Source organism: Orcinus orca, chromosome 1 (genome assembly GCF_937001465.1).
Source record: "Orcinus orca chromosome 1, mOrcOrc1.1, whole genome shotgun sequence".
In the NCBI taxonomy this organism is placed as follows: domain Eukaryota; kingdom Metazoa; phylum Chordata; class Mammalia; order Artiodactyla; family Delphinidae; genus Orcinus; species Orcinus orca.
In genome coordinates, this window is record NC_064559.1 from 6964203 (window position 1) to 6978564 (window position 14362).

The 14362-nt window shown below is 38.6% G+C and overlaps 1 protein-coding gene across 1 annotated transcript in view; it reads left to right on the forward strand.

Moving 5' to 3' along the window:
- EFCAB2 (EF-hand calcium binding domain 2) overlaps positions 1 to 14362 on the forward strand; it is a 146504-nt gene that overhangs the window by 108950 nt on the left and 23192 nt on the right. Inside the window, exons 4-6 of the mRNA XM_004284522.4 lie at positions 11915 to 11994; positions 13068 to 13110; positions 13222 to 13288. Of these exons, the coding sequence (XP_004284570.1) occupies positions 11915 to 11994; positions 13068 to 13110; positions 13222 to 13288 (190 nt within the window). The remainder of the gene's footprint in view (positions 1 to 11914; positions 11995 to 13067; positions 13111 to 13221; positions 13289 to 14362) is intronic.

Below are 14362 nucleotides of genomic sequence, written 5' to 3' on the forward strand. Positions count from 1 at the left end.
TGAAAAAGAGTATATATATATCTATCATTTTCTATATACCTGAAACTAACACAACATTGTAAATCAACTATACTTCAATAAAAATTTAAAAATAATCTTTCAATTTAATTATGAAGTTTCCCTTCTACGAATTCTTAATAGTATGAGATCTGTAGTCACTGATCCCTGCTTCTTGAAGCAAAAATTAAAGAGTAACTTCTGTGTAAAAAAAAAAAAAAAGATAAAGGAGGGGTTATCATTATCTTTCAAACATTTTAAGAGGATAATAAGGAAACATGAAAAACTTTATGGCAATAAATCTGGCAACTTAGATAATTGGACCGATTCCCTGACAGATAAAAATTACCAAAACTGACCCAAGAAAAACTGGAGAATTTGAATTGTCTCATATCAATTACCAAAATTAAATTTATAATTAAAAATTTCCCACAAAGAAAGCTAGAGATTCAGATGACTTCACTGGTGAATTCTCTCAAACATTTATAGAAGTAGTACCAATTCTATACAAAAACCCTTCTGAAAATATTATATGAAAGAACACTTTTCCAACTCATTTTCTGAGGCTAGTATTACTCTGATACCAAAACCAGACAATCATATTACAAGAAAAGAAAACTATAGACCTTATTAACATAGATGCAAAAAGTCCTTAATAAAATTTTACCAAATCAATTTCAACAATATGTTAAAAAGGGTAATATATCTTGAGCAGGTGGCGTTTATCCCAGAAATTTAAGGTTGGCTTAACATCAATCAATGTAATTTACTACATTAACAGGACGAAGTAGATAAACCATATGATCATTTCAATAAATACAGAAAAAAACACTGAAAAAATTCAACACCCATTGAAGATAAAAATATCCAGCAAACTAAGAATAAAAGGAAGCTTCTCAACCTGGCTGAGGGCATCTACAAAAAAACCTAAGGCTAACATCTTACTCAGTGGTGAAAGCTCAATGCTTTAACCTAAAATCAGGAATGTCTATGTTCATCACTCCTATTCATCATAGTACTTGAAGTCTTAGCCAGTGCAACAAGGCAAGAAACAATAAAAAATACACAGTTTGGAAAATAAGAAGTAAAACTGTCTTTATTTCAAACAACATGATTGTTCATCTAGAAGATCCTAAGAAATTTACTAAAAGCCATTAGAACTAATATATGAATTTAGCCAGGTCACAGGCTACAAAGTCAACATACAAAATTAATTATATTTCTATAAACTAGAAATTAACAATTAGAAAAATGAAGTTAAGCAAGCAGTTCCATTTACAATAGCATAAACAGTGAAATAATGAAATTTAACAAAGGCGAGACATATACACTGAAAACAGCAAACATTATAGAGGGAAATTAAGATCTAAATAAATGCATAGATATACCTGTTTATGAATTAGAAAGCTCAATATTTTTAAGACGGCAGTTCTTCTCAGATTGATCTATAGATTCAGTACATTTTCAGCCAAATCACAGCAAGCTTTTTTGAAGAAATTTACAAGCTGACTCTAAAATTTGAATGGAAAAGTGAAAGACCTAGAACAACTGAAATAATTTTGACAAGAAAGGGCAAAGTTGGACTTACACTACCTCATTGCAAGATTTACATGAAGCTGCAGTAATCAAGACAGTATTTTATGTGTACACATATTGTGTAGTATTGTGCACAGTGTGATATTGTGTACACTGGTCTGATTGCTGTGGCTAGGACTTCCAATATTATGTTGAATGAAAGTGGCAAGGGTAGGCATTCTTGTCTTGTTCCTGATCTTAGAAGAAATACTTTCAGCTTTTTACCATTGAGTATGATGTTAGCTGTGGGTTTGTCATATATGGGCTTTCTTATGTTGAGGTATATTCCCTCTATACCCATTTTATTGAAAGTTTGTATCATAAATGGATGTTGAATTTTGTCAAAAGCTTTTTCTGCATCTATTGAGATGATGATATGATTTTTATTCTTCAGTTTTTTAATGTGGTGTATCAAATTGAAAATTGATTGATTTGCAAATATTGAACCATCCTTGCATCCCTGGGATAAATCCCACTTGATCATGGTGTATGATCCTTTTAATGTATTGTTAATTTGGTTTGCTGACATTTTGTTGAGAATTTTTGTGTCTATGTTCATTAGTGATACTGGCCTGTGATTTTCTCTTTTTGTGGTGTCTTTGTCTGGTTATGGTATTAGGGTGATTCTGTCCTCATGGAATGTTCCTTTCTATTCAATTTTTTTGGAATAGTTTGAGAAGGATAAATGTTAACTCCTCTTCAAATGTTTTGTAGAATTCACCCATGAACCTTCTGATCCTGGACTTTTGTTTGTTGGGAGTTTTTAAATTACTGATTCGATTTCATTACTGGTAATTGGTCTGTTCATATTTTCTATTTCTTCCTGATTCAGTCTTGGGAGATTGTATGTTTCTAGGAATTTATCCATTTTTTCTAGATTGTTTATTTTATTGGTATAAAACTGTAATCTCTCATGATCATTTGTATTTCTGTGTGCAGTTGTAACTTCTCTTTCATTTCTGATTTTATTTATTTGGGCCCTCTCTTTTTTGTTGTTTTTTTTGTTTTTGGTTTTTTGGGGTTTTTTGCAGTACGCGGGCCTCTCACCGTTGTGGCCTCTCCCGTTGCGGAGCACAGGCTCCAGACGCACAGGCCCAGCAGCCATGGCTCATGGGCCCAGCCACTCCACGGCATGGGGATCTTCCCGGACCGGGGCACGAACCCGTGTCCCCTGCATCGGCAGGCAGACTCTCAACCACTGCACCACCAGGGAGGCCCTCTCGTTTTTTCTTGATGAGTCTGGCTAAAGGTTTATCAATTTTGTTTATCTTTTCAAAGAACCAGCTTTTAGTTTCATTGATTTTTTTTTTAAGTCTATTTCATTTATTTCTGCTCTGGTCTTTATGATTTCTTTCCTTCTACTAACTTGGGGTTTTGTTTGTTCTTCTTTCTCTAGTTGATTTAGGTGTAAGGTTAGGTTGCTTATTTGAGATTTTTCTTGTTTCCTAAGGTAACCTTGTATCAGTATAAACTTACCTCTTAGAACTGCTTTTGCTGAGCCCATAGGTTTTGGATCATCATGTTTTCACTTTCATTTGTCTCTAGGTATTTTTTAATTCCTCTTTGATTTCTTCAGTGATCCACTGGTTGATTAGTAGCATATTGTTTAGCCTCCATATGTTTGTGTTTTTTTGCAGATTTTTTCTTGTAATTGATTTCTAGCCTCATAGCATTGTGGTTGGAAAAGATGCTTGATATGATTTCAATTTTTGTAAATTTACCAAGGCTTGTTTTGTGGCCTAGCATGTGCTCTATCCTGGAGAATGTTCCATGTGCCCTTGAAAAGAATGTATTCTGCTGCTTTTGGGTGGAAAGCTCTATAAATATCAATTAAGTCCATTTGGTCTTATGTGTTATTTAAGGTCTGTATTTCCTTATTGATTTTCTATCTAGATGATCTGTCCATTGATGAAAGTGGAGTGTTAATGTGCCCTACTATTGTATTACTGTTGATTTCTCTTTTTATGTCTGTTAATATTTGCTTTATGTATTTAGGTGCTCCTGTATTTGGTGAATATATATTTACAGTTGTTATATCTTCTTGTTGGGTTGATCCTTTTATCATTATATAATGTCCTTCTTTGTCTCTTATTATAGTCTCTTCATTTTGCTTAATTCTCTTTGTTTATTTCTATGTATTAGGTAGGCCAGTTTTGTTTCCCAATCTTGGAGTAGTGGCCTTATGTAGGAGAGTCCCATGGGGCCCAGCAGCACACTCCCCTCTGGTCACCAGAGCTATATGCCCCCTCTGTGGCTGTGTGTGCCCTTCTGTTGTGGCAGGGCTGACTACTGTGGGCATGCTAGTAAGCGGGGCTGGTCCCCAGCCCAGTTGGCTGCAAGGCCCTGCCTCCTGCAGTGGCTGTGGTCCTGCTGGAGCGTGGATTAGGCTTCCCATGTGGTTGGCTGAGCAGCCTGGTGAGGGGAGGCAACCACTGCTGGCCCACTGGAGGGCAGGGCTTGGTCCATCGAGGCTGTCTGTATGGCCTGGGGAGGGGCGTTAGGGAGGGGCTGCTGCCAGCTCACTGGTGGGTGGATAAGCCCCCAGCACGAATATGCTAGAGGGAGGATTCCACATGACACTTGCCAGTGCTGGTGTCATTGTGGTAGAAGCAGCTCCCAGAAATGGCTGCTGCCAGTGTCTTCATCCCTTGGAGGTCCAGCTGCTTCCTGCCTCTTTGGGAGGCTCTCCAAGATTAGCAAGTGGGTCTGACCCAGGCTTCTTTCAAACTACTGCCTCTGTGCTAGGGTTCGGAGTGTGTGAGATTTTATGTGTGCCCTTTAAGAGTGGAGTCTCCGTCTCCTACAGCCCTCCAGCTCTCTTATACACAAAGTCAGACATTCTGGGGGCTCATCTTCTGGTGCAGGACCGCTGAGCTAGGGAGCCCAACATGGGGCTTGAACCTTTTGCTCCTTGGGGGGAACCTCTGCAATTGTGAGTATCCTCCTATTTGTGGGCTACCTACCTAGGGGTATGGGTTCTGGCAATACAGTGTCTCCAGCCCTCCTACCTGTCTTGTTATGGTTACTTCTTTATATCTTTAGTTGTGAAAAGTCTTTCCTGATAGTCTTCAAATAATTCTCATAGGGAGCTGCTTTGTAAGTAGTTGTAATTTTGGTGTGCCTGTGGGAAGGTGTGAGCTTAGGGTCTTCCTACTCTGCCATCTTGGCCACACCCCCAATCCATCACCTTAATACAATCCTTGTTAGTATTTCAGTGCGCTTCCTCCCATATTATTTTCCTGTACATGGTTTTAACATGACAGTAATCTTATAGTACAGTTCGGTATATATAGTTTTGAACCTTGCTTTTTTCCCTAATATATCACAACGATTTTCCATGTTATTACAAAAATTTCATTATTTAAAAAAATACATGCTGATTAAAATTGGGCAAGAAAAACATAGGGGAGTCTCTCTTGTATCCATCACTCAAACACAACTAGAATATTTTACCTTTTTTACTCAATATTACATCAAGATGATTTTTCCATACTATTATCTAATTTTTAAAAAGTAACATTTTAAGAAGGAAATTCTGTCATATACAATAACATGAATGAAACTTGGAGATATTATGATATGTGAAAATGCTAGTCACAAAAAAGACAAATACTTAATGATTCCACTGACATGAGGTATCTAAAGTAGTCAAACTCTTAGAAACAGAAAGTCTAGGGACTTCCCTGTGGTCCAGTGGCTAAGACTCCATGTTCCCAATGCAGGGGGCCCGGGTTCGATCCCTGGTCAAGGAACTAGATCCCACATGCCACAACTAAGTGTTCGCGTACTGCATCTAAAGATCCCGCGTGCCGCAACGAAGATCCCACATGCCACAACGAAGACCTAGCACAGTCAAATAAATAAATTAATTAAATAAATAAATATTTAAAAAACCCAGAAGGTATGTTGTTGAAGATACATAGAGAGTTTGAGTAAAATTGCTTCATAAAATATAAAAACAGTGATATTTTTGAATTAACATGTTGTTATAAATGTGATTTTAAATATATCTGTGGACCTAATAAAGTTTATACAGTATTTGCATATTTATTGTGCTAACCAAATCTCAACCCAGGTTAGAGCTTTTCCTCCAGTCTTATTGCAACAATATTTTAAACAATTGCTTTTGATATAAATGGGTAGGGGATTAACTTAGTGGTAATTGCTTCAATACTTACTGCCTCCGTCAAATAGGAGAGGACTCTACTAGGAGTAGGGAGGGACACTCAATGCCTCCATGGAGAGAAAATGAAACTGAAGGGTGTGAAACAGTTAGTGTAGCTGGAGCCTCTTACCCTCCCCACCCCAACCCTGACCTGAGGATAAAATGGGGAAATTAATGCCTTGACAGCCACTGAACTCCCCCCATCACTTCAAATTATAGAAAATTACAGTTGGAAGGGACCTTATTGATTACATGGTTTAGCCACCTGTTGATTCTTAGACTCTGATAGTCCAGCCAAAAGATGATTCAGTCTTTTTTGATACTTCCAGTACTAAGAAAGAGACTTATAACCCAAAAGAAATACATATCCCAATTTTTACACAACAGCCTCTGGAATGTTTGGAGAAAATAATTTTTCTAAAGTAGGTAGCTTTAAGATTTTTTATTTGTAAAGATAATATAATTGGCAAGTGCCAATGAATTTTTGTTATTATTTTATTCTATCCAAAGTAGAGAAATATTTTCTAAATTGTATTTGTGTTTTGGTTTTGAAACATGATTTATGTCCAAATTTGTATATGTGGTATTCAAGTCGAACTTGAAGTATCTCCTTATCTCCTTGTTTTTATATTTTTTACTATAAGTAGTTTTAAAAAATCATATGTGTATCGTATTTGGTGACCTGGAGCTAGACGAAATGTAGGTGCTTTATAAACCATCTTAACTACTAGTATTATCTTGCTTTCTTGAAGCATGAAATAGTTCAGTTTATTGACTGGTTGTATGTCACTGGGGAGAAATGAATTTTCACTGTGTTTTATTATACCTATCAGTGAGTTCAGCATTAAAATAAATAATGCTTTAATGAGAAAAGAGATGGCCTGATGATTTCACTGTGGGAATGGAAGAAAGAACCCTGGGCTATGATCCCATCAGAACACCTGACCGACTTTGAGGACCAAGATAGGCACTTCACTTCCCTGTGCCCGAATTTCCTCAGAAGCAAAACAGATTAAGAAAATTGACTTTTACCAAAGTAGAGTGAGAAACAGTATTTGCCTCATGCTTTGAGACTTAGATAAATGTTGCTTTTTAAAAAAAAATCCCACAGTATTTACATATTTATTGAGACTTCTCTGTATTGGCCACAAGGATGCAAAGAGACTATGGACTGTCTGAAGGCACTGTGCTAGCCTTGTGCAGGTGGCCCCTTTGTGTGGCAAGGAAGCAGTGTCTTCAGGTCGCCTCTATCACCATAGTTCTTTGGAGGAGGAGAAGCCAGGTGTATCAGGGCGGACACCTGCTGGCAGGCTATTAAGATGAATTCACAGGATGGTACTTGAAGGCTAAGCTGAGGATCTTCCTGCAAAGAGGTTTTATTTCCTTTGCATTCATAAATGCTACTGAGGTTACTTTCTAATTATTACCTCCTTTCCAGCTCATAAGCCTTTCTCTTAGATGAAACAGACTAGATTATAACTTACTTTGCCTCATTCATGTTTGTAGTAACAAGATATATTTGTTTTGTTTGTTTTTGTCTTTTGAAGAGGAGGGAGGTGTTTGGTGGCTGTCCATTATTTTCCCTCTCCTATCAGTCCAAGAAGCATGTAGGGGAACAGCAAAGATGGAGACATCACTGCTGCTAATCCACATACCCTGTCCTCTAGGCAGGGATCCAGGGCTCAAGGGACAAGATATTAGCCTAGCAGTTTAATACATTCACGTCACATTCCATGTGACATTTTACAGATAGGAGGCAAGATCAAACTTCTGTAAAAAGTTAGGTCCATGTGGTGGGTCATGGAGGATGTGTCTAAAATTTTAGCACCAGAGATTGATTCTTTTAGGAGGAGGTATCATTGCATGATATAGAATCAGAAGTGTGTACACTATTGATTAAAATAATGATAATCGGGCTTCCCTGGTGGCACAGTGGTTGAGAATCTGCCTGCTAATGCAGGGGACACGGGTTCGAGCCCTGGTCTGGGAGGATCCCACATGCCGCGGAGCAACTAGGCCCGTGAGCCACAACTACTGAGCCTGCACGTCTGGAGCCTGTGCTCCGCAATAAGAGAGGCCGCGATAGTGAGAGGCCTGTGCACTGCGATGAAGAGTGTCCCCCGCTTGCCCCAACTAGAGAAAGCCCTCGCACAGAAACGAAGACCCAACACAGCAAAAACAAATAAATTAATAAACTCCTACCCCCAACATCAAAAAAAAAATAATGATAATAATAATTCAAGGCTCACAAAGAACCTTTATGTCATCTCATGTAAGGTTCACAACAATGTGCGTGTGTGTGTGTGTTTGTGTGTGTGTGTATAAAGTTTGCTAGAGCTGCTGTAACAAAGTACCACAAACAGTGGCTTAAACAACAGAAGTTTATTGTCTCACAGTTCTGGAGGTTAGAAGTACAGAATTAAGTTGTTGGCAGGGTTGGTTCCTTCCGTTGGCTATGAGAGAAGGATCTGTTCCAGGCCTTTCTCCTTGGCTTGTAGATGGCTTGTCTTCATGTTCACATGATGTTCTCCCTGTGTGCATGTCTCTGTGTCCAAATTTCTCCTTTTTATAATGACGTCAGTCATATTTGATTAGGGCCCACCCTAATGACCTCATTTTAACTTGATTGCCTCAGGGAGTACCCTGTCTCCAAATAAGTCACATTCCGAGGTACTAGGGGTTAGGACTCCAACATATGAATTTTGGGAAGATACAACTCAACCCATAACTCTACCTATCTATCTATCTATATATATATACAGTATACTATAAAGAATGGTTCAATATCTGATATATTTCTATTAAATCTTAAAGACATTTTAATATGTGGATTTAAATAATCATTGAGCCATCATTGCATAACATTTCTAGAAAGTAGTGTTTTTGTCCTGTCTTACTCATGGCCTCATAAAGTTAACTAGTTTGTCCAGAAATAATAGAAACACCAGAAATAATAGAAACACCTCTTATCCTCCCTCTACCCACTCATTTCCAGATTGCCAGGAGTGGTGTTCTACCCTACTCTTCTTGTTTCTCTTTTATGGTAGAGGAACGTACCAGGTTTTTTTAAAATGCCTTTTATTTTTTATTTATTTTTTTAAACTTAACTTATTTATTTTTACTTTTTGGCCATGCTGCACAGCTTGTAAGATCTTAGTTCCCTGACCAGAAATTGGACCCAGGCCCTCGGCAGTGAGAGCACAGAGTCCTAACCACTGGACTGCCAGGGAATTTCCTAAAATGCCTTTTAGAAAACCAGTGGAATCCAAATAAAGCATAAATAACAAAGTGTCAGTATTGGTTCATTAGTTGTGACAATGAACCAAGTGTAGTTGTCCCATGGTAAGGAAAGGGTAAACAATAGAGGAAACTGGGGCGGGGTGGGGTGGGGTATATGGGAACTCTCTACTATCTTTTCAAGTTTTCTGTAAATCTAAAATTATTCAAAAGTAAATTTATTTAAAGAATATAAAACTTTTTATACTAGAAAGTAGTATATAGTATATATTATACAGTACATTAATGCTGTATTTAGAAATATCATATAATTGTATTGTTTTTATGCCATTGCTTGTACGTCTTTTAGTACAAAAGAACAGATTAGTTGTGGCCTCTAGAGGACAGTGTTGAGTCATAGAAAGATTTTCACAATCTGCCCAAGTTGAAGATGGACTTACACATTTTTTCTTCTTCCTTTTTTATTTATTTATTTTGCGGTACGTGGGCCTCTCACTGTTGTGGCCTCTCCCGCTGCGGAGCACAGGCTCCGGACGCGCAGGCTCAGCGGCCATGGCTCACGGGCCCAGCCACTCCGCGGCACGCGGGATCCTCCCGGACCGGGGCACGAACCCGTGTCCCCTGCACTGGCAGGCGGACTCTCAACCACTGCGCCACCAGGGAAGCCCTCTTCTTCCTTTTTTTAACCCCAAGGTCCCTGTTTGTTCATTATCCCTCTTTAAAAAAAAAAAAGGAAAATGTATGCCTCATCTGCTATCCTGATTTATTGGAAATTTGCTTTAACTTATTATTTTTGTGGAGTTTTGGGTCTACACAGATCTATCAGGCCAGAATGACCTGCAACATTTTCACCCATGTTCAGAGCACCAAGGGCTTGTGCAAGTTGTGCAGGAGTGTGGCGATGGGGGGGGAAGCATTATGAGGGACATAGTATGTGTTTGTGAATTCTCATGTGATGGAGAGAGTGCTATAGAGTTGAACTCCCTTTAGCAAAACTAAAAACAGTTTGTAGATTAATGAAGATGCTCAAAATTAAAGAAGAGCTTTGATCTTTCAAGGTCAAGACTGTTTGCTCTGCAGTGGTTTGTTGGGGGTAGGGAAAGGGAAACAAACCATTGCTCTAGCTTCTGGAACAGATTTCTGGATTAATTAGAATAGAAACTCAACATTTTAATTTAAAAATTATCCCTCCAGAGGCAGTCTCATGAGATTGACCTTTTATTTTTAAGAGGCTTGCGGGGTTGGGAGTTACAGAGTGCTACTCAAGCACATTGGAGCCATATGAACCTTAATTTGCAAAAAGCTTGCCTTGGATCTAGAGGCAGCTGAAAATAATTGTTCATGTATTGGTGGGCTCAGAAGTTCTGAAACACGTCATTCTGTCATTAGATGGATGACATTTTTTGCCGATAGTGGAGTCCAAGGGCTTCACTCATACTAGGTAAGAATCTAGTATAAACATTCAAAAATAGTTGTCATTTGATGACAGTGTGTTCCGCTTAGCAGCACCTATAGATTTCTTATCTTTTGCTCAAAGAATAAATCTTTAAAAATCTCCACTGTTGAACTGGGATGTGTGAGCCTTTTAATAGACTATTTGAAAGGGAGTGGAAAATTTACATCCCCTCATAAATAGCGTGACATGAAAGTTAAAATCAATAGCGTATTGGTAGCCACACCATCGAAGTTGAACCTTGTGGGCATGAGTCTTCCTCATTCTCATCTGATGGTGCTGGGTACCAAAAATTCTTTCTTAGGTATTGTCTTCTCTTAATTAGTGGTGATATAACAATGTTCCACAGGCCGTCTGGTTATTTAATAAGTATTACAAGGATTCGATAGATATTTTAGTCCTTGACATTGAGATTGGTCCCCTAACCTGGTCTCTTACCCAGTGTTCCTTATCTCAGGGAAGAACATTACTCCATCCCATTTGTGCAAGTCAGAATCCTGGGAGTTGTCCTTGACTCCTCTTTTTTTCTCATCCTTGCACATAATAGATGCTGTGCCAGGTTTTATTGGTTTTACTTCTTAAATATTTCTTGAAAGCACCCACTTCTCTCTCCATGGCCACCACTCTAACCCAAGCCCTTGTCGTATCTGCTTAGACTACAGCAGAAGCTGGCTCACCTACAAACAGTGTGAGCTTTCAGACACACATCTATGAGACCTTCAGTGATTTAGGGTAGCAGTGTCTTAGGATAATAACCAAAGTCACTTTCAAGGATGATAACACCCTGCACGTTCTGGTCCCTGTTTCTCTCTCCAGCCTCATCTGAAAACATTCTCCTCCTTTCTCCCTGTGCTCAAGCTTCCTGGCCTCCAGTGCATCCCACAGGGTCTTGTAATTTCATCTACCTGGGACTGTCTTCCCTGCTGTCTTTGTCTGATTGTCTTCTACCCTCCTTTATAAATCACCTCAAGTGTGATTTCTTCATGAATGCCTTTCCTGATTATTTGGCCCAGAAAAGTTTTCTTTATTCTATGCTCCTTTACTTCATTGTACTTAACATAAACTTATAATTAGACACTCAGCTTTGTTGTTTGTTGATGGATATATATCTCTGCTACCAGCATATAAATTCTGTCAGTGGAGACCATGCCCAAGTATGCTCACTATCAAATCCCCAGCACTTGACACAGTGCTTGGAAAAAAGTAGTTGTTCAATACATTTGTTGAATGAATAAGTGGCTTTTGGTTTTTTGGGGTTTTTTTTTTGTGGTATGCGGGCCTCTCACTGCTGTGGCCTCTCCCGTTGCGGAGCACAGGCTCCGGACGCGCAGACTCAGCGGCCATGGCTCACGGGCCCAGCCGCTCCGCGACATGTGGGATCTTCCCGGACCGGGGCACGAACCCACGTCCCCTGCATTGGCAGGCAGACTCTCAACCACTGCGCCACCAGGGAAGCCCTAAGTGGCTATTTTTCATTGAATGTTTAGGTGGAGGAAGAAGAACCCACTGGATACATTCGATTTGAAAAATTTCTTCCAGTGATGACTGAAGTACTACTGGAAAGAAGGTAAGAAAATAAGTGCAATTGTTAAGGTAAGGTGATGGTTGGACTTGCATTAATTTCAAAACACTTGGCTTTTTCACTTTATATGTTATACTCAATCGATATTTATCATAGGATAGCTTCCTTCTAATTTTTCTCTATACTTCTGAACTGCTGGTTGGTATGTGCTCCGAAGTATCAACCACTTCAGTATTAATCTAATAAGGAAAGTGTAATTAAAGGGCAAATAAGCTGCAAAAAGCATAAATCAACAGCATTCTTATTATCTTCTGTTTTGAATTATCAATGATAAATAAGAATTAACTCTAATTATTTTTCTAGAGAAAGTGTAGCATTAGCTTACCATGGTTGGTTTACTGTAGAAATTTTGTTCCCAAATAAACAAAAATAACCAAAGTCACTTTCATGGATGGTAACGCCCTGCACATTCTGGTCCCTGTTTCTCTCTCCAGCATCATCTGAAAACATTCTCCTCCTTTCTCCCTATGCTCCAGCCTCCTGGCCTCCAGTGCATCCCACAGGGTCTTAGTGCATGTAATTTCATCTACCTGGGAGGAGATAATAATGTGAACAAGTTTTGTTCGGATTATTTTCCACAATAATGAAAAAGCTAATAGATAACATCAAACATGCCAGTGATTTTTTTTTTTTGTTTTTTTGTTTTGTTTTGTTTTGTTTTATGTGATACGCGGGCCTCTCACCGTTGTGGCCTCTCCCGTTGCGGAGCACAGGCTCTGGACGCGCAGGTTCAGTGGCCATGGCTCACGGGCCCAGCCGCTCCGCGGCATGTGGGATCTTCCCGGACCGGGGCACGAACCCATGTCCCCTGCATCGGCAGGCGGACTCTCAACCACTAGCGCCACCAGGGAAGCCCCGCCAGTGATTTTTAACTAAGTATTCCTTGTGGCTGTGGAGTACTTTCAACTTTATTATCTAGATACCCAAAAATATTTCAGTGAGGGAAGTATTATTAAATATCCTAGTATGTTAGCAGCTTTTTTTTTTTAATGTGATCATTTGTTATATAGAGACTGAGCTAAATACTGTGGCATTTACTCCTTTTATTGCATAATTAGATACAGACCAATTCCAGAAGATATCCTTCATCGAGCTTTTGAGGTGTGTAAATTCCAGATTTTGTATATATATTTATATTTACATGAAAAATTCATCATGCAGAATTTATTCACCAAACAAAAAATATAATATCTATCTTTTCTTTTCCCTTAGGTGTTAGATCCAGCTAAACGTGGGTTTCTTTCTAAGGAAGAATTGATCAAGTATATGACTGAAGTAGGTGAGAGTGATTTATTACTTACCTTATAACTAACTTATTTAAGTGATTAATAATTTAAAAACAATTAGGCAAAAATTCTAGGGGATACTTTAAAATCAGTCATTCCAGTTAAAAGGAGTTATTTACTCTTCTTATTATTTTGGTTTTGGTGTGGTTTCCGTTTTGTAGGGGGTAAGAGAACAAAGAGTAAGTTAAGGGGAGATGGATTATTGCCTTATAGGATTTTGTAAAGTATAATGATACTTCTATAAATTGAAGTCATTCCATTCACTTAGCGTATTTCCAGAATAAAGGGTATGCCACCAGGAAAACATGAACTATCAATCACTATAAATCAATGCTTGTTACTAGATTGAAGATTTGAGTTGGAGTCTATAAAAATTCCTTTTATAAAAACTTTTCAGTTGGTGAAGTTAGGGATAATACAGCCTCAAATAAATATGAATTCACATAAAATTTTTCAGTTTTTTATGCTAATGGTACCATATATATTTGCTTTGCACTTGAACTGTACACACATGCAGGCACACACACATATACATACATATATATGCACACCTATATATGCCAACATATTTCCTTTAGGAATTCTCTCTGCTTAAGCTGATGTGTAAATTTGTTTTCCCTGAATGTCAGTAGCCTAGTGGACATTCTTTTGAAGCCATTCTCATATTGGTCACTTCCCCTCTTCCTATATAAAGTTAGAGCTCCGTCTCTGTTCAGTTCACTAGTTCATAGATGAGTCCTGAATGATTCAGAGTTGCTAATCACTTGAGACAATCAGAAGTGCAGGGAATTTTGAGTCGGGAAGATTAAGACTGCATCTCCACGTGCCACTGATTGGACCATTTTTGACCTGATCCACCATTAGGTGAGAATACAGGGGGTGAGAGTAAGGGTGGCATGATCGTTGTAACTGCCATCCAAAAACTCATGACCTTGTTAAAATTATCTTAGGGGCTAACTTTGATGGAAGTGTTATGTTTCAAAGCACCAACCTAGGAATTACTTTAAGGGAAGTAAATCCTAGGTTATGTTAGGCAATATGGATTTCGTCAAAACAGCCAAAACAGT